The 22,013-nt window shown below is 41.9% G+C and overlaps 1 protein-coding gene across 3 annotated transcripts in view; it reads right to left on the reverse strand.

Annotated features, from left to right (window-relative positions):
• The window catches only part of LOC139576210 (phosphorylase b kinase regulatory subunit beta-like), a 74,889-nt gene that overhangs the window by 34,555 nt on the left and 18,321 nt on the right, over window positions 1–22,013 (reverse strand). For all 3 annotated transcript variants that reach the window (XM_071401990.1, XM_071401989.1, XM_071401992.1), the window contains 10 exons: window positions 21,430–21,537; window positions 21,216–21,296; window positions 17,611–17,726; window positions 15,711–15,774; window positions 9,925–10,020; window positions 9,176–9,373; window positions 5,206–5,263; window positions 4,817–4,894; window positions 3,710–3,868; window positions 3,267–3,361 (listed from right to left, as the gene is read on the reverse strand). In XM_071401990.1, coding sequence (XP_071258091.1) covers window positions 3,267–3,361; window positions 3,710–3,868; window positions 4,817–4,894; window positions 5,206–5,263; window positions 9,176–9,373; window positions 9,925–10,020; window positions 15,711–15,774; window positions 17,611–17,726; window positions 21,216–21,296; window positions 21,430–21,537 — 1,053 coding nt within the window. The remainder of the gene's footprint in view (window positions 1–3,266; window positions 3,362–3,709; window positions 3,869–4,816; window positions 4,895–5,205; window positions 5,264–9,175; window positions 9,374–9,924; window positions 10,021–15,710; window positions 15,775–17,610; window positions 17,727–21,215; window positions 21,297–21,429; window positions 21,538–22,013) is intronic.

Below are 22,013 nucleotides of genomic sequence, written 5' to 3' on the forward strand. Positions count from 1 at the left end.
CTTAATGATATCTCCTCTCTGGCTTTTGTTCTGTGTTTATTTGGAGAGTGTTTCCTGAAACTCCCTGGGGTGTCTTTGATCTGACTCAACCTCTGAGCCGAGCAAACGCATCGCTTCTCATGTGGAACAAACCACAGACAAGGAGCATTCACTTCACATTCTCCTCTTTTACGCTACTGCTACTCTCTGTTTATCATATATGCATCGTCACTTTAACCATACCTACATGCACATACTATCTCAATTAGCCCGACTAACCGGTGCCTGTAAATAGCCTCGCTACTGTTATAGCCTCGCTACTGTACTGTTATAGCCTCGCTACTGTACTGTTATAGCCTCGCTACTGTACTGTTATAGCCTCGCTACTGTACTGTTATAGCCTCGCTACTGTACTGTTATAGCCTCGCTACTGTACTGTTATAGCCTCGCTACTGTACTGTATATAGCCTCGCTACTGTACTGTTATAGCCTCGCTACTGTACTGTTATAGCCTCGCTACTGTACTGTTATAGCCTCACTACTGTACTGTATACAGCCTCGCTACTGTACTGTATACAGCCTCGCTACTGTACTGTATACAGCCTCGCTACTGTACTGTTATAGCCTCGCTACTGTACTGTTATAGCCTCGCTACTGTACTGTTATAGCCTCGCTACTGTACTGTATACAGCCTCGCTACTGTACTCATCAAATCAAGTTTATTTTTATATAGCCCTTCGTACATCAGCTAATATCTCGAAGTGCTGTACAGACACCCAGCCTAAAACCCCAAACAGCAAGCAATGCAGGTGTAGAAGCACGGTGGCTAGGAAAAACTCCCTAGAAAGGCCAAAACCTAGGAAGAAACCTAGAGAGGAACCAGGCTGTACTGTTATAGCCTCACTACTGTACTGTTATAGCCTCACTACTGTACTGTTATAGCCTCGCTACTGTTATTTTTCACTGATATTTTTTATTTCTTTACTTATCTATTGTTCACCTAATACCTATTTTTTACTTAAAAAATGCACTATTGGTTAGGGCCTGTAAGTAAGCATTTCTGTTGTATTCGGTGCACATGACAAATAAACTTTGATTTGATTTAATGGTTTCTTAAATACTAAACTACCCAGATACACACACACAGAGATCTGGGTCTAATGCTTACTGGGCCTGACATTCTGGGAAGTGCATAAAATATATACAATACCAAAAATAATGTACTATTTGTATTGGTTAATAACAATTTAACATTAAGTATACAGGCTCTGGGAATTTTATGACGTTTCAATTCAGAGCTGCTGAGCATACAAAATTGCACTATATTCTTCGTAATATGTATAGCACTAACATTACATAAATAAGACGTGTACTATGTGAATCGCATCCTCTCGTGAATTATCTAGAAGTTCTCAGGGCATCGCCTAGATTTGTTACCACATCACACATTTAATGCATAGCATCAAGCTTGCTGAACAGTCAAATCTAAATGTAACTCCACTCGCCATTCTAATGTAGTGTTAATGTGTGTTATTCTATTCACAGCACAGCAGAATCGAGCTGCACTGCCCTCTTCCATTCGCGAATAGTTTAGCAGGTCTAGTCTAATGTATCATGGAATGGTCTTATGTAGAGTGTGCCTTTAAGTGCAATGCAGACATGATGATGCAAAGTATATCAGAGAAATGGGAACACAAATCAACCATAAACTCCATGTGAAAGCGCGGCGCGCCCACGCACGCAGGCACCGCCCCACGGACCAAAGGGTTAGTGATGTAAAGGCAACGAGACAGCCGCTCCACGCGCTTGTGTACATTACGCAATCCCCTCCCACCGTGCTCTCTCCCCCGTTCCGCCGGGAAAGGCTTGAGACGGTACTGTCGCTCCAACCTCTGCTCCAGGGTGAGCTGCTTAGCTGAGCATTTGCGTCATGAATAAAACAACAAACCTGTTTTTTTTCCCACTGAGGTGAGATCGACTGTGGATTCAGGCAGGAGGAAAGCTACCCTGAAGATAAATTATGTAGACTCCTGATCTCTCTCCCTCCCATTGATTTTTACCTCTCGTTTGAGCCTTGAGCATTTCAACACAGGTTTGGAATAATACATCAAAGTTTGTCCTAGAAAATCAGAACATGACATCCGAATCAATGATATATAGAATGATGCAGACTCATGTATACACGCAGAGGGGGTATAGTAGTCTGCAGTAGTTCCCTTATAGCAGGATAATTATTTAAGCAAGGTCTGAGGAGGTGTGGTATATGGCCGATATACCACGGCTGAGGGCTGTTTTTACCCACGACGCAACGCCTGGATACAGCCCTTAGCTGTGGTATATTGGCCGTATACCACAAACCCCTGAGGTGCCTTATAGCTATTATAAATTGGTCGCCAACATCATTAGAACAGTAAACAAGTTATTTTGATTCATACCCTTGGTATATTGTCTACACATGGCTGGAATGCTGTTTCAGCCAATCAGCATCCAGGACGCAAACTACACGGTTTCTAAAGTGAATTATAGCAGAGAGGAAGAGGCGAAGCGAGAGGTTTTACTCCGCGCAAACTCTGTCCACGTTAAGCAGATCATTAGTTATTAAGCAAGTGAGGAGTTTTTGAATGGGGGGCAATGAGAGAGGGTATAATCTAGTCAAGATAAAAATTATACGTGACGCTTATTTGATCTAATAGAAGTTTTGTAATGTTAAGAGTGTACTGATATACACTGAGTGTACAAAACATTACGAACACCTTCCTAATACTGAGTTGCACCCCTCCCCCTTTTGCTCTCAGAACAACCTCAATTCGTCAGGGCATGGATTCCACAAGACGTCGAAATCATTCCACAGGGATGCTGGCCCATGTTAACTCCAATGCTTCCCACAGTTGTGTCAAGTTGGTTGGATGTCCTTTGGGTGGTGGATCATTTTTGATACACAGGAAACTGTTGAGCGTGTAAAGCACTTTATATTTGAGTTGTTGAAATTCGAGACTGTCTATGCATATTCATGAGGCTAAGCACTCACTCTCCATTGGATACAAGCGGTTGACGTCAACACTCCTCATCGATTATTTTAAAAAGTATTCAAATAACCAGATGTATCAACCAATTCAAAGTGAGAAACAGGCGGGAGCTTGACAGCCTGCCCTTCTGATCTGTGGACAACGAATCCCATTGTTAAGGCGGAGACACAAGCATCTTGTCATTATATCTAGTATCTCTGATTATAGTGATGGCCAAACACGGCTGATCATAGGATGGTCACATGGGAATGGGAGTCTAACCTGATTGGAGTATCTCATGCTGACGTTCCTCTGATCCTGTCGAGGTACGTAGCGTTTGATGGGGTCGATGTCTTGGGGGCTGATCAGCTCATCCACTGGAAAAGAGACATGGCAGAGTGGAGGGGTGAACACACGGAGAGCACACTAAAGGTTCCAACTGATACACTGGACATACACCCCATAAAATGACCTTTCCTTACAAAAAGTCCTTACTTTGTAATGAGAACCCATTAACCTGTGAGCAACTTCACAAACATACAGCAAATACATATGTTGAACCGAATATCTGAACTCCGTGACCTCTGCAGTCTGACGTGACTACAGTATAGCGAACACCCCAGCGAGCATGCTCTATAGAGAATATCTCTCCAGCCAGCGGTCAGAGAAGGTATTTGACAGTGAGGTGAGGTCAGTGAAGAGAAGACAGACAGAGAGAGACTGACCCAGCAGCCTGGCGATGTTGAAGAGGGCCTGGCCCCACAGGAACAGCATGCCATCTTGGCCCGTGTTGGCAGGGAAACGCTTCTGGCTCCCGTACTTCTTCTGCTCCGCCACCACAAAGTCGGCAGGTACGCGGTAGTACTTCGGGATGACAGCATGGCCTGATCCACGACACACAGGACGGAAATAGATACACTTTACTGTGCTGGGTGATTACAAACATGTCGAATAGAAGGCACTAATGGAATTTCCAGGAGGTTGATACATTGAAAGGAGTGCAGTTTATGTGTCTGCTGCTCAGGAGAAAGGAGTGGGAGTTATCTATTCAAAGGTATCTTAACAGACACACGTGAAGAAATGTCAAATTTCCAAGATGGAACGCACCGGGAGTACAATACTTTCTCTGCATAACAAATGCAAAGACACCACAAAGCCAAAGGAGGTGACAACTCTGTCTGCCACCACTGAGAAGTATTCCTGAAGCAACATGCATCCTTCAGAGGCTATTGGATCCTGAGACTGTCTTTTAATGTGGTTTCTTAACTGGGGAAAAATACAGCTTTGTGTGAAGGCTGATATAAAAACCAGCTCCTTGAAATATGAGAACAGCTTTCGTGCACTCAGCATGTGGGAGATTAATATGGATATTGTAATACGTGTAATATGAAAATAACAGTAATCTTCACAACCAAAATGTATGTGCATTTCTCAAAGACTCCCACGGATGCCAGCATGAATGTGTATGTGAGAGGGACTAATAAGTGTTTCCCCTATATTCATTTAGCAGCGGTGGCCCACCACTGCTGAATTGTTGCCACCGCCGCAAAAGAAAATACTTTTTTGCAATAGAAATATTCCTGCCGAGACACGCTTTTAAATGGATAGTCGTTGGCTCGAACAGCTAGCATATCCCTGTGCTAACGCTAGTAGCAATACACCCCCCCCGTCCACCACCCCCACCCCCGGCACCCTTACCACCACTGCTGAAAAAAATCTTTAGGGGAAACACTGCTAGAGTAATTGAGTGTGTGTGTGTGGCAATGTATGGGTTTGTATGTGTACAGTAGTTCCATTAGAACACAGATCCCTAACGGAGGAGGAAAACTCACCATCAAAAGATTGAAAAATGATAGGCGTTAACAGGTCTTGGTATTCTTTGACTTGGGCGTTGTTCCCCCTGAAGACCCCTGGAAATCAAATACAGACAATAAAATGGCAAAAAAAGTGTCAGATATTCAAGTTCTATGTAACCCAATACTCAAATCAAATCAAATGTTATGTCACACGCTCCAAATACAACAGGTGTAGACCTTACAGTGAAATGCTTACTTACAAGCCCTTAACCAACAATGCAGCTAAGAAAGTATTTATTCAAATAAACTGAAGTAAAAAAACGAATAAAATGAAAATGAAAAAATTATAAAAATAGAAAAATAACAATGACGTGGTTATTATATTAACATCACAACCATTGTGATGTTTACTGTGTAAGACTTACCATCAATCATCATGAAGATGAAAAATATGGGAAACTCGCATTCAATGCCATCAAAGAGCTGAAAGAGAAGAGAACATTTGATTTTCATAAAAGCGTCTTTGAAAAAATGAAAAAGCCATAACACAGAGAAGGTCACTATTTTCCTAACCTGAAAGAGAAATACACATGGTGCATTCATCTCTAAATGTATTGCTGTGTGTCAGTGGCAATACAAATGCTCAGACACCAACAATCCTTTTCGTCAGCTTTTATAATAAATGCAGCAAGAAAGCAAGTGATGGCCTGTCCCAAAACACACACTTAAAACACCTGTTAACAGGTGATGACTGGTGAGTTTGTTTTCCAATTCTAACAGTTTAACAGAGGCAAAAACACTTACTTCTGAGATGCTATCGGAGTCCCAGCCAACCAATAACTACATCACATAGCTTCAGACGTCTCCCCTCACCACCCACCCCTCTGCCCATAAATCATCTGGGGTTGAAATGAAAAACTAGCCAAATGTAGATATGTTTGTAAAGCGAAACAGCAATTGATTAATTTCAATAATTCCATGGAGAATTTTCAACAGTAACTGTGAGGATGTAATAAGTCTTCAGTCCTTTTGTTGTTGTTGGTATTAATCATTTGTCAGATAGTGTCCTTGGTTCTGTTCTGTTGTCATGTAGCATTCACAAACCAAAGGTAACATAAATCATTTCAACTTAGTGGATCAATTACCCGAGGACACACTAAAAAGAACACTGAATGAAACAGACCAAAGGATATATCTGCATTACCGAACAACCCTTCTTCAAATTGACTAGCTCTCAGACAGTCACCTAAGGAATCTTTTTGGGACCAAAGCAACAGCTCACTTTCGTGGTATGCTTGGCTTCCTTGCCTTCTGAGAGAGGAGCACAACATCTCCCAACCCTCCTGAAACGTAATTAAGACTTTGTTATCGCCGTCTCCCATCTCTGCAGACAATCTCCATGGCAATAGGAGATAAGAGAGAGACTACAACGTAATGAAATAAAGGCTGTTAATTGGAGCGGTCACACATCATTTCCCAGCCTGTATTTTGGCTGTTATAGCAGAGATAACAGGGACTGCTTCAGCCATCAGTCCATCAAATCAAAAGAAATCTAACATATGATTCCCCCAACCATCTCTATTCTCTATCTGTATTCTTGTATCTTGTTATGAGCTTTACCAAAGCTATGTTGCATACCATACTGTGAGTTGTTCGTCATTGCTCAAGGGTTAGGCTGACACAGCTGGGTTATGCTAGTGTGTGTGTGTGTGTGTGTGTGTGTGTGTGTGTGTGTGTGTGTGTGTGTGTGTGTGTGTACATGCGTGTGTGTGTGTGTGTGTACATGCGTCTGTGCCAGTAGAGATAAGGTACAAAATGGTGGAGATATTTAATAAAATGCTACAGGGGTCGAGAGACCAATCACTGAGGCCTACTTGGGCAGTAAACACCAGCTATCCCAGGAGCTTTCTGCCTCAGCTATTCCACAGACTGTAAAACTCTATATTGTTCGACAGGATGCACTCCTTCACTTGTAATAGGTAACATTACAGGATTTCAAAAATCTAACAAGATATGTGTTTTCAAATTGAATAAACCTGCAATCAATGCCTTCCCACCTGAAACAGCATATTGCAGATATAAAATATGATGTACAACTTCCATTGTGATCCAATACACTCACATGTGACTTCTAGCTATTTGAGTGGGCAGCAAGAAGAGGTTGTGCATGTGCAGAGAACCATACAATCCTAGAATGTTATGTAATGGCCTACTGCATTACTTACCGTAATGGATGAGATTTCAAAATGATTTATCACGAGGCATTTTATAGTGTAATATCCAGCTTCCAATTAGGAAATGGGTTGACTGGGACCTGTTGATTGCACCTACTCTAAATCCTATAATGAAACTTTAAAGTTTAGTGGCTCAGATTATTCCCATATTACCTCACTTTGTGTTTCCCCCTGTTGAATCCAAGCTCATTAATTCTGGGAGGTCAGTGCTGCGGCTAATGCAATGATTTGCTCAGTGTTAAGTAGCTGCCCTGCTCCAAATTCACACTCTGCAGGCACAGCAGCTAATCCTGAAGTTAATATGCCTTCAGTTGGGATTTATCAACGGCAGAGCAGACACAATTGTGTGGCCTCTGTCGTAGGAAAACAAAAAACTGGATTAACCCTTTATACTCGTACCTGCATATGGGTTGATAATGGTAGATTTGGGCACTGATAAGAGCCTAAATTGGAACGCTGTGGCTGTTGTAGCCTAGTGGTTAGAGCGTCGAGCCAGTAACCGAAAGGTTGCTGGATCAAATCCCTGAGCTGACAAGGTAAAAATCTGTCGTTCTGCCCCCGAGCAAGGCTTTCGGTTACTGACCCAATGCTCTACCACAGCCACTGTGTTCCAAGGCAGTTCTTTGATGGTACGTTTGTTTATGTGTAACTCGGTGTTGTTTTTGTCGCACTGCTTTGCTTTATCTTGGCCAGGTCGCAGTTGTAAATTAGAACTTGTTCTCAACTGGCCTACCTGGTTAAATAAAATTAAAATATCGACATAAAAAAAAAACACTGTTCCCCGGGCGCCGAAGATGTGGATGTCGATTATGGCAGCCCCCCGCACCTCTCCGATTCAGAGGGGTTGGGTTAAATGCGGAAGACACATTTCAGTTGAACGCATTCAGTTGTACAACTGACTAGGTATACCCCTTTCCCTTACAGTAACATGCTATAAATTACGTCGGAGCAGCGCAGTATGGGTTTTGACTGACAGCCGTTCTGAACTTGAGCACCGAACACAACAAGAAGTTGCCTCATCGCTCCCGCTAAATTGGGCTATTTTGGCAAACGGTGTTGTCCGAGTGAGGGAAATTCTGTAAATTACGAGGACTCTATGCATTTTTACAGATGAGACGTTGAGGATTATAAGAAATACCGCTTTGATGTCATACACAGGCAATCCAAAACACCTCTGAGTCCACTTCACATTTCCATCTCATAAAACTCATGTAATATGAAGTGTCAACATTTACAATCACCATGTTTGATGTGCAGTTAGAAGATGACGTGGTGTTATATCCTGGGTTGTTCTGAACAGAATGAAGAAACTTTGCCGCGGACCACTCATCTGAATGCATCCCGCGTCTCCATTCAATGCGCACCAAAATGACTATCTGCTTCTCTGAATTGCCTAGTATTTGTATCTGTAGTGAATGCCTAAGACTGTAAGATCATATTTTATAATTTAGCTAGTTACTTTGGCAGTAGAACAAGCTTTCAAATTATGCCAACCTGACCCAGCTTGCGATGTATAATGGATCGTAATTGTGTAAAGGCGGGTGGGGATGCAGGGCTGTGTTCCAAATAAAACAACTACAAGTGTGCTTGTTCTAGCTCCTTAACGGCACAGCTAGGAGAGATCAAAATAGCACCGTATAGTTGAAGACTCTCCTTTGAGTCATAAAAGTGCATTGAAATGACTTAGGAACTGTGTACACTTTGGAGAGGTGTGTGTCCACTTGGAAACACCAGTTAGACCTCTCACTCAAACCCTTGTCAAATTTTCTAAAGAATCTTCATGTTACTGAATGTATCCAAAGTATTTTCAGATTTGTTCTGAACAAATGCAGTGGAAAGTACAGTAATGATCAAATGAATATAAAATCAAAAGTGTAATGTTTGGATTCACTTGTGTGTTGACACTGTTGTGTCCTCACCTTTAGTCTAATCATTTTCCCATCATTTCCAAACTGTTCCCTTCTAATTGCTGTCATTGTTATGCATATGCTTTCCATATTTCTTATGTAAGAAACATTTCAATTTAGCCCTATCCATAATAGGCCAATTCCCACAAGTGTAAGGGGTTTTAAGAGCTGAAATGGAAAAAGTCAAGTCATTGTAGCGCATGTTAGTCATCACAATCAGTCCGTAGGGTTGGCTTTTAAACTAAACCACAGACCTTCATCTCAGCCGGTTTGTAGTGTCTCCTGTTCTTGTCCTCATTGGCGGTCCTGTAGCCGTCACGCAGGAAGCGCTTGAAGCCATACTTCCCCTTTAGCTTGCGCACCACCTTGTCCAGGGTCTGACTGTAGAGGGCGTCGTCATCCACAGCGAACGCAGGGTAGCTGATGCAGGGCAAGAGGGCGGCGTCCGTATTCTGTATTGGGGTTCAAAGGGGGTTTCAAATGTGTAACATTTAAAACAGATGCCAGCTTTTGATCATTTCCTAAGTAAACCCTTCACCCCCATGTGCCAGTTGTCTCCAGGTAGTTAGTAAAGGGTTAAGAGACTAAGGGACCCACTCTCTCTCTCTCTCTGCTAATGGCCACTTTCCAACATTAAAGAGGCTGACATTTAATAACATATTAGTCAGAGACTCATATATAATTAAGATGCTCAACGTTTTACTTGCATAAGCCTTGTACTGTACTCCCTTCACCCCCTTCCTCCGCAGCCCTCTCTCACTCCATCCCCACCTCTCTCTCCCATTAGCCCATGTTGTAGCTCCAATGCATTTCTTCCATTTCCCCTAATTAAACCAATTCATTTACAGGAGCACTTTTCTGTCTAGTTGCTCTTACTACCGGAGAAAAATGATTATTCCTCTCTTTACTGGTGAACTGGGAGATTGGACTGGTCACTGAGCCAATACATCATAATGGCACAGAGTGGTATTTAGTAATGAGTGGTTTAATTATATTTACTCACGTGGGACCTGGATTCTCTGGGTAGGAGGGAGGACAGTGTCTGTCTGTTCCTGTTGTGGGCATCCAGGTCCACAAAGATGACAGACCAAGAGCAACCCTGCAGAACAACAGAGATGACAAAAGTCATATTCACTGGTGGTTGTTAGGTTGATGTGGGTCAGACAAGGTCTGACACTGTTTCGTTGTGGATGAAAATTGTAGCGCTTCCATTTTGTCACTATGCAAGATTCAACGTAGCCTGCATGCTGCATGTTTGGACATAATGCATTTGGCAAACCTGGTCGAACACCGACTTTCACAGGCAATCAGAACTCAAAACATGAAACATCTAGGACATATTTATATTTATTCCCTTTTCGAGCACCATTTGTTTCCGTCCGTGCCTTTGAACTGTGCCACTAGTGAGCCATGCGACTGCAGGGCATGGATGGCAGCTACTGGCTGTTCCCAGCATGTCCTGATATAGGCCTGTCACACTGCAGCTGTCACTACCACTTCCACTAGCGCCCTGAAAAGAAGCCTTAATATGCAGGAAACAACATCAAATGTCACAACCATGAATACAAGCATTTCGCTACACCCGCAATAACATCTGCTAAATATGTGTGTGACCAACACCATTTGATATGATTTGATTTTGACAGTCGCTCACGCACGGACACACGTACCAACATGCGCGCACGCATGGGTGCGCACACACACACACACACACACCACATTCTCTACATAGCAGAAGACCTGTTTGTTTATGTTACTGTGAATGCAGCTCGGAGGATGAAGTGCTGGCCACTAACCATTTAAATGAAAGCCACACACTCAGAGCCTCCAACATCTCACCTGCCGCCTCTGCAGAGCAAAACCAGCTTCGAAAGCAGCAATATTATAACCTTATTCTTACAAAAGAGCCAGTATTGCACAACCATTTGATATTTTTGGGTACAAAGCTAAAAAGCATTGTGTTTTTCTATGCTTTGAGCACAGTGCGGGGGCACTCCAACCATGAAGGGCCATCCAATCACCTCGATACCACATCATGTTGTTAGACTGCAAACTCTTTACCTACGGTATGATTACCTACCCACAAGCCCCTCTGTTGAGATGAGGGCCTGAGTGCTTTTTCTGGGTTAGTTTACTGTGCCATTTTTGGATTAACACACCTCACAAATGTCTGCTACAAATGTTCCTGGATACGTTTCTTCACCAACACCTCAACAATGATCACATTAAGGTAAAGAAAAAACATACTAAGCTGTTTCTGCACAATGCATTATGTATGCTGCTTTCAAACAAGCCAACCTAAGCTTTTAGCCATCAGAGTGACTCTCATCAGGCCTGCTTTAGTGATTTCGTGTACATACTGCAGGGTTTGGTGGAATGGGATGTAAATGATTGTGACAGCACAGAACGTGGTCTCCACTGTGACCTACGCTTCTTAGGACCATACCTTTATTGACAGCACTCCACATTTTGCTGTGAAACAGGCAGTCACTTTAGAAGTTGACAACCCACACATAAAAGTTGGGTAAAGTTAGTGATTGGCTCCCGCTCGACCATTGTGCTCTGGCTAGTCATTGATTGGCTGTTGCCTCTAAGGAACAGACTAGGGGAGAGTCACTGATCATGGCTTATTCTCAGTTGAAAATCTGAAGGAAGTCAGAGGGGCACTGAGAGCAGGCCATCATTAATAACCTAATGTGATGACTCATAGCCACTCCATCCCCAACGTGGGCCACACAGCAGCCCACACACCGGCCACTACTATACTACTGCCTAATGACAGGAACCAAACCCAGTGGGCCACACAGCAGCCCACACACCAGCCACTACTATACTACTGCCTAATGACAGGAACCAAACCCAGTGGGCCACACAGCAGCCCACACACCAGCCACTACTATACTACTGCCTAATGACAGGAACCAAACCCAGTGGGCCACACAGCAGCCCACACACCGGCCACTACTATACTACTGCCTAATGACAGGAACCAAACCCAGTGGGGCACACAGCAGCCCACACACCGGCCACTACTATACTACTGCCTAATGACAGGAACCAAACCCAGTGGGGCACACAGCAGCCCACACACCGGCCACTACTATACTACTGCCTAATGACAGGAACCAAACCCAGTGGGCCACACAGCAGCCCACACACCGGCCACTACTATACTACTGCCTAATGACAGGAACCAAACCCAGTGGGGCACACAGCAGCCCACACACCAGCCACTACTATACTACTGCCTAATGACAGGAACCAAACCCAGTGGGCCACACAGCAGCCCACACACCAGCCACTACTATACTACTGCCTAATGACAGGAACCAAACCCAGTGGGCCACACAGCAGCCCACACACCGGCCACTACTATACTACTGCCTAATGACAGGAACCAAACCCAGTGGGGCACAGAGTTTAATCTAAAACTCTGATCATCAATGAGTCAATTTAACATCGTTGGCTGTGGATTAATTAGATGAAGGAGGCGGCTAAGGAGAAGAGCCCTTCATTAAATCACTGATAATAGTAGCAAAAGAGACTATAGCAATCATAAGGTGACTTCAGAAAGTATTCACACCCCTTGTTACAAAGCGGGATTAAAATGGATTGAATATCATTTTTGTCAACAATCTACACAAAATACACAAAAACAATTATGAAAAATAAAACAATATATATTGATTAGATACAGCTGAAGTCGGATGTTTACATACACCTTAGCCAAATACATTTAAACTCAGTTTTTCACAATTCCTGACATTTAATCCGAGTAAAAAATCCCTGTTTTAGGTCAGTTGGAATCACCAGCTTATTTTAAGAATATGAAATGTCAGAATAATAGTAGAGAGAATGATTTATTTCAGCTTTTATTTATTTCATCACATTCCCAGTTGGTCAGAAGTTTACATACACTCAATTAGTATTCGGTAGCATTGCCTTTAAATTGTTTAACTTGGGTCAAATGTTTCAGGTAGCCTTCCACAAGCTTCCCACAATAAATTGGGTGAATTTTGTCCCATTCCTCCTGACAGAGCTGGTGTAACTGGGTCAGGTTTGTAGGCTTCCTTGCTCGCACACGCTTTTTCAGTTCTGGCCACAACTTTTATATAGGATTGAGGTCAGTACTTTGTAATGGCCACTCCAATACCTTGACTTTGTTGTCCTTAAGCCATTTTGCCACAACTTTGGAAGTATGCTTGGGGTCATTGTCCATTTGCAAGACCCAAGCTTTCACTTCCTGTCTTGAGATGTTGCTTCAATATATCCACATAATTTCCCTTCCTCATGATGCCATCTATTTTGTGAAGTGCACCAGTCCCTCCTGCAGCAAAGCATCCCAACAACATGATGCTGCCACCCCCGTCCTTCACGGTTGGGATGGTGTTCTTCAGCTTGCAAGCCTCCCCCTTTTTCCTCCAAACATAACGATGGTCATTATGGCCAAACAGTTCTATTTTTGTTTCATCAGACCAGAGGACATTTCTCCAAAAAGTTTGATCTTTGTTCCCATGTGCAGTTGCAAACCGTAGTCTGGCTTTTTTTATGGCGGTTTTGGAGCAGTGGCTTCTTCCTTGCTGAGCGGCCGTTCATGTTATGTCAATATAGGACTCATTTTACTGTGGATATAGATACTTTTGTACCTGTTTCCTCCAGCATCTTCACAAGGTCCTTTGCTGTTGTTCTGGGATTGATTTGCACTTTTCGCACCAAGGTACGTTCATCTCTAGGAGACAGAATGCGTCTCCTTCCTGAGCGGTATGACAGCTGCGTGGTCCCACGGTGTTTATACTTGTGTACTATTGTTTGTACAGATGAACGTGGTACCTTCAGGCGTTTGGAAATTGCTCCCAAGTATGAACCAGACTTGTGGAGGTCTACAATTTTTTTTTCTGTGGTCTTGGCTGATTTATTTTGATTATCCCATGATGTCAAGCAAAGGGGCACTGAGTTTGAAGGTAGGCCTTGAAATACATCCACAGGTACACCTCCAATTGACTCAAATTATGTCAATTAGCCTTTCAGAAGCTTCTAAAACCATGACATAATTTTCTGGAATTTTAGGTCATTGTCCTGCTGAAAGGTGAATTCATCTCCCAGTGTCTGATGGAAAGCAGACTGAACCAGGTTTTCCTTTAGGATTTTGCTTTATTATTAATTATTTTTTATCCGAAAAAAAGAAGAAAAAAAACGGTCCTTAACGATTACAAGCATACCCGTAACATGATAGTAATGTGTTGTATTGGATTTGCCCCAAACATAACACTTTGTATTCAGGACAAAAGGTTAATTGCTTTGCCACATTTTTTGCAGTATTACTTTAGCGCCTTGTTGCAAACAGGATACATGTTTTGGAATATTTTTATTCTGTACTGGCTTCCTTCTTTTCTCTCTGTCAATTAGGTTAGAATTGTGGACTAACTACAATATTGTTGATCCATCTTCAGTTCTCCTATCACAGCCATTACACTCTGTAATTGTTTTAAAGTCACCATTGGCATGGTGAAATCCTTGAGCGGTTTCTTCCTCTCTGGCAACTGAGTTAGGGAGGACACCCTTATCTTTGTAGTGACTGGGTATATCGATACACCATCCAAAGTGTAATCAATAACCTAACCATACTCAAAGGGATATTTAATGTCTGCTTTTTCAATAGGTGCCCTTTGTAAAGCCTCCCTGGTCATTGTGGTTGAATCTGTGTTTGAAATTCACGGCTCAACTCAGGGACCTTACAGATAATTGTATGTGTGGGGTACAGAGATGAGGTACAGGTGTCATTCAAAAATCATGTTACACACAATTATTACATTTTGCAACTTACATTTTTAGTCTTGAACCCATTTAAGCATGCCATAACAAAGGGGTTAAATACTTATTTACACCAGACATTTCAGCTTTTCATTTTTAAATAATTAATGTAACAAAAATGTAAAAACATCATTCCACTTTGACATTATGGGGTATTGTGTGTAGGCCAGTGACAAACCAAATATAAATTGAATCACTTTTAAATTCAGGCTGTAATACAGCAAACATTTTGAAAAGTCAAGGGGTGTGAATACTTTCTGAAGGCACTGTATATCACTATGGGTAAGATGTTCTCCTTTCATGGTAGGTTTACATGGGACACGATGAAGTTGATGGGCTTTATTTGATTGAAACGCTTCGTGCTGTGTGCATGAACGAACAAAATGGAAAAGAAAGAAATCTGTTTTGAGATAAACAAGAATGCTAAGTGGAAGTTGTTCAGTTTTCCAATCCATTAGCACATATAATGGATGTTCACATTCTTGTCTTCACTTCCTCTAGACACCAAAACAAATTAATCCTACAAATGGCTGATCCAGAAAGGAGAAAGGAAATCAAGGAAATGGGAACACCAGTAATCTATCAAAGCCGTTAGTGCATAGACATCTAGCTAGTCAGCACTGAGTACAACACAAGCCCACTCAATAGAACCCCTGAGTGTAAAACTTTCCCCACACAGAAAATGTCCATCACATCACCGGCTTCAGATGAATTCAATGTTTCTCTGAGAACTGTTGTGCTATGATCATCCATAAGATCTTGAAGATGGATGGTGATGTAATGGGACTCCTGATTTGAAGTATAAATCAGTTACACACTATCTATAATGCAATTGTAATGCATCAGACGCTGTTACACCAGAGGTGAATACACAGTTCGGTCATTAAAATCCTAAACTCTTATCTTCAGAGTAAGCGAGGACAATGTCTGGGACTCTTGACAGAACGTGGATGAGGCTGGAGAATAAATCAAAAATACCTGATTCCCAAACAGGTTGAATCCATTGATAGCCTCGAGAGCAGCTTTGGCCAGCCCCACAGAACTGCAAAAGAAAGAACATGTTTTAGAAACCCAATATAAACCTGAAAGCACTGTCTATGGTATTTATAATTGAAATACCATAGGCTTCACATTTTATGTTATGTTCCATAGCTCCAGGTTACATGCAAGCCTAACATGCACATGTTACTATATAAAAGGGGGTTTGGGTACACTTTTTATGAACCCCCTATGTATTAGGCACATGACACCCAAAACGAACACCCCTTGACTTGTAATGAGCCTTACATTTCTACTGTAAACGCCTAAAAGTATACACTTGAATGCTTTTATAATGTAGTTACAAACAGGTGACTCATAGATATAATTGTTGCTGGGAGGGGGCTGAAATCATTGTGCAGTTTACTTTGCAGAGAAAATATCAGTCCATTTCTCTGTCATTTTGTTTTCCTTTCCCTCTTAATAGTGCTCTGTAAAATGAAGAAGAAGACGTGGCAAGGATAGTAGCAAGATATGCTGACATATAAAAAGGTGTTCAATCCCAAAAACAGAGCCCAAATTGATACAAAAATGCAGAAAATAAGAGAGCATAGTTGAAACCAGCTCTCCGAAAGACAACTTCAGCTCCCTCTCTGACAGAATCATCAGCAATGATCCCAATCGAGCAACATGAGGCATTTTGAAAGTCTATTGATTTTTTGGCCTGAACCTGCCTGGACATATGCGTAAGAGCTGTCAACAGTTCTGAGTGAGTGTGGCGCCTTGGTCAAACGTTTTTTTTTAAATGAATGTGCACACGGTGCTGTAGTTTCAGGGAGCAGGGTGGCATTGGCTGATAATATTAACAAGTTGCAGACTATAAAGCACAACACAGTATATTGTAATACTATTTTCACAAAAGGGAGAAACATACATACAGTAACATACCATTCTATGTTGTAATTAATCCAGATTGATATTGACAGCTTCTGTCAACACATCCCAATGAGTGCAGTCAGGATTAACCCTACTATAGAGCGGACTTAAATTGGAAATATAATGCAGCTGAACAAATCAAAAATATTACTACAGTATTACGTCTATAATTTGGTTGCGCTATCTTCTACTTGGTAAGAGACTGCCAAGGGGTAATCCAAGAGCTCGATAGGACTAAAGCGTAGCCATTTTTGCACAAACTCAATACCGCCTAGGATTGATGACATTAACATTGTTTTACAATGACTTCCATTTTCCTTTCAGCTGAGCTTGAATGTCAGGATTTAAAACTCTAGATTAAGGCATTTATCACAGCTTTCTGTGACACACACAGGCACTACCTCTCCATCGGCAATCTGGTACACTGAGTTAATGGAACTGTTTTTATCCCCCATTGTAAATGCGCCTGAAACTCGGTGAATGACTCCACATTGAGATAATGAACTCAGAAAGTTACTGCATGTAAAGTTGTGATTCTGCCCCCGCAATTGTTCTCGGTTTACATTCCGCCTATTAATGTGTATTATGGAAACTGAACTAGAAAGCAGTCATTCTGAATTTGACGAACGGACATGGTGTCGAATTATTGTCTGTATAGAATGCAACGTCCGTAATTTATCTATAGAAAATGGTGGTACGTTGCAACCAATTTTCATGCATTCTTTAGGAGAAAACAATGTTTTCCAGAGATAAGGGACAGAGGAAACAGAATCATTATTGAGATCTTAAGAGAGGGAGAGGCAGATCTACTGCTCGAATGATAGGCCATCGACATGGACGGTTTCCCCTTTGCCTACCCTAAAAACTCTGATGGAAATATACTCTTTGTTTTCATATCATATCATATTTCATGTATTCATATCTTTATAAATCAATGTATTCACTAGAGGAGGAAAAAACAGACCTGGAGTGCAATTCAGTGCTTCCATTGTTGTACTTGCTCCCTCTCTCCCACATGCCAAAGTCAGGCACTCTGTACGCCCTCTCTACACAGAATACCAGGTTCTGGATGAACGATACCTGCAGAGGTAGAAAACACGACAATGTCACATGGATCTCTAGCGAGATCTCTCAATCTCAACATAGAACGCTTTCTCCCTGGAATTACAGTGCATTTGGGAAGTATTCAAGGCTCTGGAGTTTTTCCGCATTTTGTTACGTTACAGCCTTATTCGAAAATTGATTCAATTGTTTTTTCCCTCATCAATACCCCATAATGACAAAGGAAAACATTTTTTTTTAGCAAATGTCTAAAAAAAATAAACATAAATATCACATTTACATAAGTATTCAGACCCTTTACTCAGTACTTTGTTGAAACGCCTTTGGCAGAGATTACAGCCTCGAGTCTTCTTGGGGATTACGCTACAAGCTTGGCACACCTTGTATTTGGGGAGTTTCTCCCATTCTTCTCTGCAGACCCTCTCAAGCTCTGTCAGGTTGGATGGGGAGCGTTGCTGCACAGCTATTTTCAGGTCTCTCCAGAAATGTTCGATTGGGTTCAAGTCCGGCTCTGGCTGGGCCACTCAAGGACATTCAGAGACTTGTCCCGAAGCCACTCCTGCATTGTCTTGGCTGTGTGCTTAGGGTCGTTGTCTTGTTGGAAGGTGAACCTTCGACCCAGTCTGAGGTCCTGAGCACTCTGGAGGTTTTCATGAAGGATCTCTCTGTACTTTTCTCCGTTCATCTTTCTCTCGATACTGACTAGTCTCCCAGTCCCTGCCGCTGAAAAACATCCCCACAGCATGATGCTGCAACCACCATGCTTCACCGTAGGGATGGTGCCAGGTTTCCTCCAGACGTGGCGCTTGAGATTCAGGTCAAATAGTTCAATCTTGGTTTCATCAGACCAGAGAATCTTGTTTCTCATGGTCTGAGAGTCTTTAGGTGTCTTTTGGCAAACTCCAAGCGGGGTGTCATGTGCCTTTTAATGAGGAGTGGCTTCTGTCTGGCCACTCTACCATAAACGCCCGATTGGTGGTGCTGCAGATATGTTTGTTCTCCCATCTCCACAGAGGAACTCTGGAGCTGTGTCAAAGTGACTATCGGGTTCTTGGTCACATCCCTGACCAAGGCCCTTCTCTCTCTCGATTGGTCGGGCGGCCAACTCTAAGAAGAGTCTTGGTGGTTCCAAACTTCTTCCATTTAAGAATGATGGAGGCCAGGTTCTTGGGGACCTTCAATGCTGCAGAGATATTTTGGTACCCTTCCCCAAATCTGCGCCTCGACACAATCCTGTCTCGGAGCACAATCCCTTCTACCTCATGGCTTGATTTTACCTCTGAGATGCACTGTCAACTGTGGCACCTTATATAGTTAGGTGTGTGCCTTTCCAAATCAAATCAATTGAATTTTCCACAGGTGGACTCAATCAAGTTGCAGAAACATCTCAAGGATGATCAATGGAAATAGGATGCACCTGAGCTCAGTTTTGAGTCTCATACCATAAGGTATTTCTGTTTTTTATTTTTAATAAATTTGCAAACATAAAAAAAAAACAGTTTTCGCTTTGTCATTATGGGGTATTGTTGGTAGATTGATGAGAAAAATCAATATTTCATATATTTTTGAATAAGGCTGTAACGTAACAACATTTGGAAAAAGTCAAAAGAAGGGGTCACAACTTCTGAAGAATGTATTCACATTTAAATGGATAAACTATTCTCCAATAACTCCCATTTCATGCAAATATTCAGTAAAAAAACACACTAACATTTTGCCATTGATGTCATTAACATTAGTGTGCTGCAAATTAAAAGACAAACATCACATGGGTAGTCAAAATCATGTCCTTAATTGCATCTTGATCAAGGAGGAATGACTCTCCTCTATGCAGCAGAATGAGACTACAGGAGAGAAGGAAACTCAGAAAATATTTAAATGATGACTTCGAGGCCATGAAGAAATGTTTTTAAAGTACCAGGGGAAATGTGACTGACAACAGTTTTAATTTAAAGTGAGGGAAACAGAGAGGCCTTAAAGCGTACAGAAATGGGACAGGCAAGGAGGGAAGACAGGAAACGAAATAGAGCCACTGAAATAGGGACATTGTGGGTTATTTTACTTGGGGATTGAGTAGAATGATTATTGTAAGGCTCTTTCTGGCTTTTTTTTTTACAATACAAAACATACACATAGAAAAGACAACATACAGACACACACAAGCATCAACGATATCACACCTGCTCAGACCGACCTGTTCTCACCCTTATCTCCAGTGCCTTCCCTACTCTCCACCACATGTCCTCAAACTGTCCCATTTTGTTCCTCTCTGTCACCCACGCTCTTTCAATATTTAGATAATGAAGCACATGATTTTTCCATTTGTCTTAACGATGGAAGATCTTTCTGGTATCTTGATAGTATCTTAATGAATGTTACGGTCACAAATGGACGCATACACAAAACACACACACACACAAAGCATCTACCTGTATTAATACTGCAACGAAGATTCAAATGAATTGAACTTCCAGTCAGGAAAATATACTGAACGACTGCTAAGAGCCAAAATTGGACGAATTAGATCATTTTTATTTTTTATAATTTAAATACGGTGCAGAAATAACACACATTAAGAGTCCTATTTCCTGCTTATTTGTTCTGATGTAGATTAATAAAAGGATGCATGCTCGTTGATTTCATGTTCATGCTCTTTACTTATTATGCAGCTCAATAAGCACTGTTTAAACGTGCAAATTAGGTCTGCTTTGCAAATAGGGCTGGCCCCATTGAAGCTACACAGGCAATTTGTTTGCCTTTGGGAGAATTGTTTTTTATAATGTGAGGGTTTCCTTTGCTGCAAACAAAGTGCATGTTTACTGTAATTGCTTCACGGCATAATGTTCTAGAACAACTCTATTTTTGAAGATAAGTCTGGATAAACAAAAGCTTTTCTGAAGGCAATAATTTCACCCCTGTGCCCAAAAGTAAAGCTCCCAGTGAGCAGACAAGTGAATTAAGAGATGGAATTAATGAATTTCAAATCTCCCAAAGGGCTATAAAACGCAGGAGACAGAGAATTAACAGCACTACTGCTGCAGCCACCTTAAAGTACCACTATAACAAATGAGTTACTATTACTTTACCTGTTCGTTTTACCATGCCTCCACTCAATAACTTGCTCACTAATGAAAAAGGGTGCTGAATAAGTTAGTGTATGTCGAGAGGCAGGTGTAATGAATTTTACATCTGTTATATAGTCATCAAATCATCACATTTAAATTGTTGCGTTTCCAAAGACGCATGCACCTTTAACAACTGCTTACTCAACTGCTGCCTCTACTATTACTATTGACTGCATCAGGGCACTTTGGCACACATGAGCTTTCTTTGTTTGCTTTGTTCATAGTCTTGTCTGTATGTTTGCTTCTGCTCACTGCTGACACGGGGTTTCCCCTTGGGGATCAATAAAGTATGATCAACCTGTCTAATCACTATGAAGAAGCCATGTTGTGTAAGAGTCACGCTGAGCGAGAGAGGTCATGTGACTAGGCCAGTGGGCCGTACCTCATCCGTGTTGTAGATGATCTGGAGGCCAGAGCAGATCATCTCCACCAAATAGAGCAGGAACAGGGACAAGGCATCAATCTGACAGAGGGAGACAGGGAGGTGGTATTTAAAAACGTAAGACCGGAATCTGTTCGGACTTCATTCATTATCTACAGTGTAGGGTTTTGGCCTACACAGCATCAAAGCTGCCAATGTTTGTGAGAGGGTGTACCTGTAGGTGATGGTAGTCATTGTAGGACAGAATCTCATCTCCTGTGTCTACATTGAATATTGAGTGCAGGCATTTGGAGGGGCTGGGGTCCTGTTTGAATTGTTCCACCTGAAATATAGGGAATGTGAAGAAAGAGAGCGAAAGGAAGAGAAAAAGACAGAAAGGGCAAATAATAGAGGAGTCAGTCCATAAAAGATGGATCTTACTCACTGGGCATCTTTCCATTATTTATCCTATCCTCACAAAATGTAAGTGAGGTGACAACCAGGACTGGGATGGATATTCCACTGCGTCATCACTAGGACACACACTAGAATTTTCCTCAAATGACTGGCTTTGAAGACATGAAAACAACTCATAGAAATTGGCACAGGACAGGTATGCATTAATGTATCAGTAAATATTTCAAACAGACATACCATTTATTTTATCAAGGTGCATTAAACAATTCATGTAAAAGATGTACACATATGACTTTCCTCCTCAAACCATCCCAGGTCAGATTTGAGTGATTCACATAGAGTAACACACTCTGGACGAGTTTGCTTCACACAGCACATGAGCGGATAATTTTGTGCCAACAT

The sequence above is a fragment of the Salvelinus alpinus genome, chromosome 5 (assembly GCF_045679555.1).
Source record: "Salvelinus alpinus chromosome 5, SLU_Salpinus.1, whole genome shotgun sequence".
Taxonomy (NCBI): domain Eukaryota; kingdom Metazoa; phylum Chordata; class Actinopteri; order Salmoniformes; family Salmonidae; genus Salvelinus; species Salvelinus alpinus.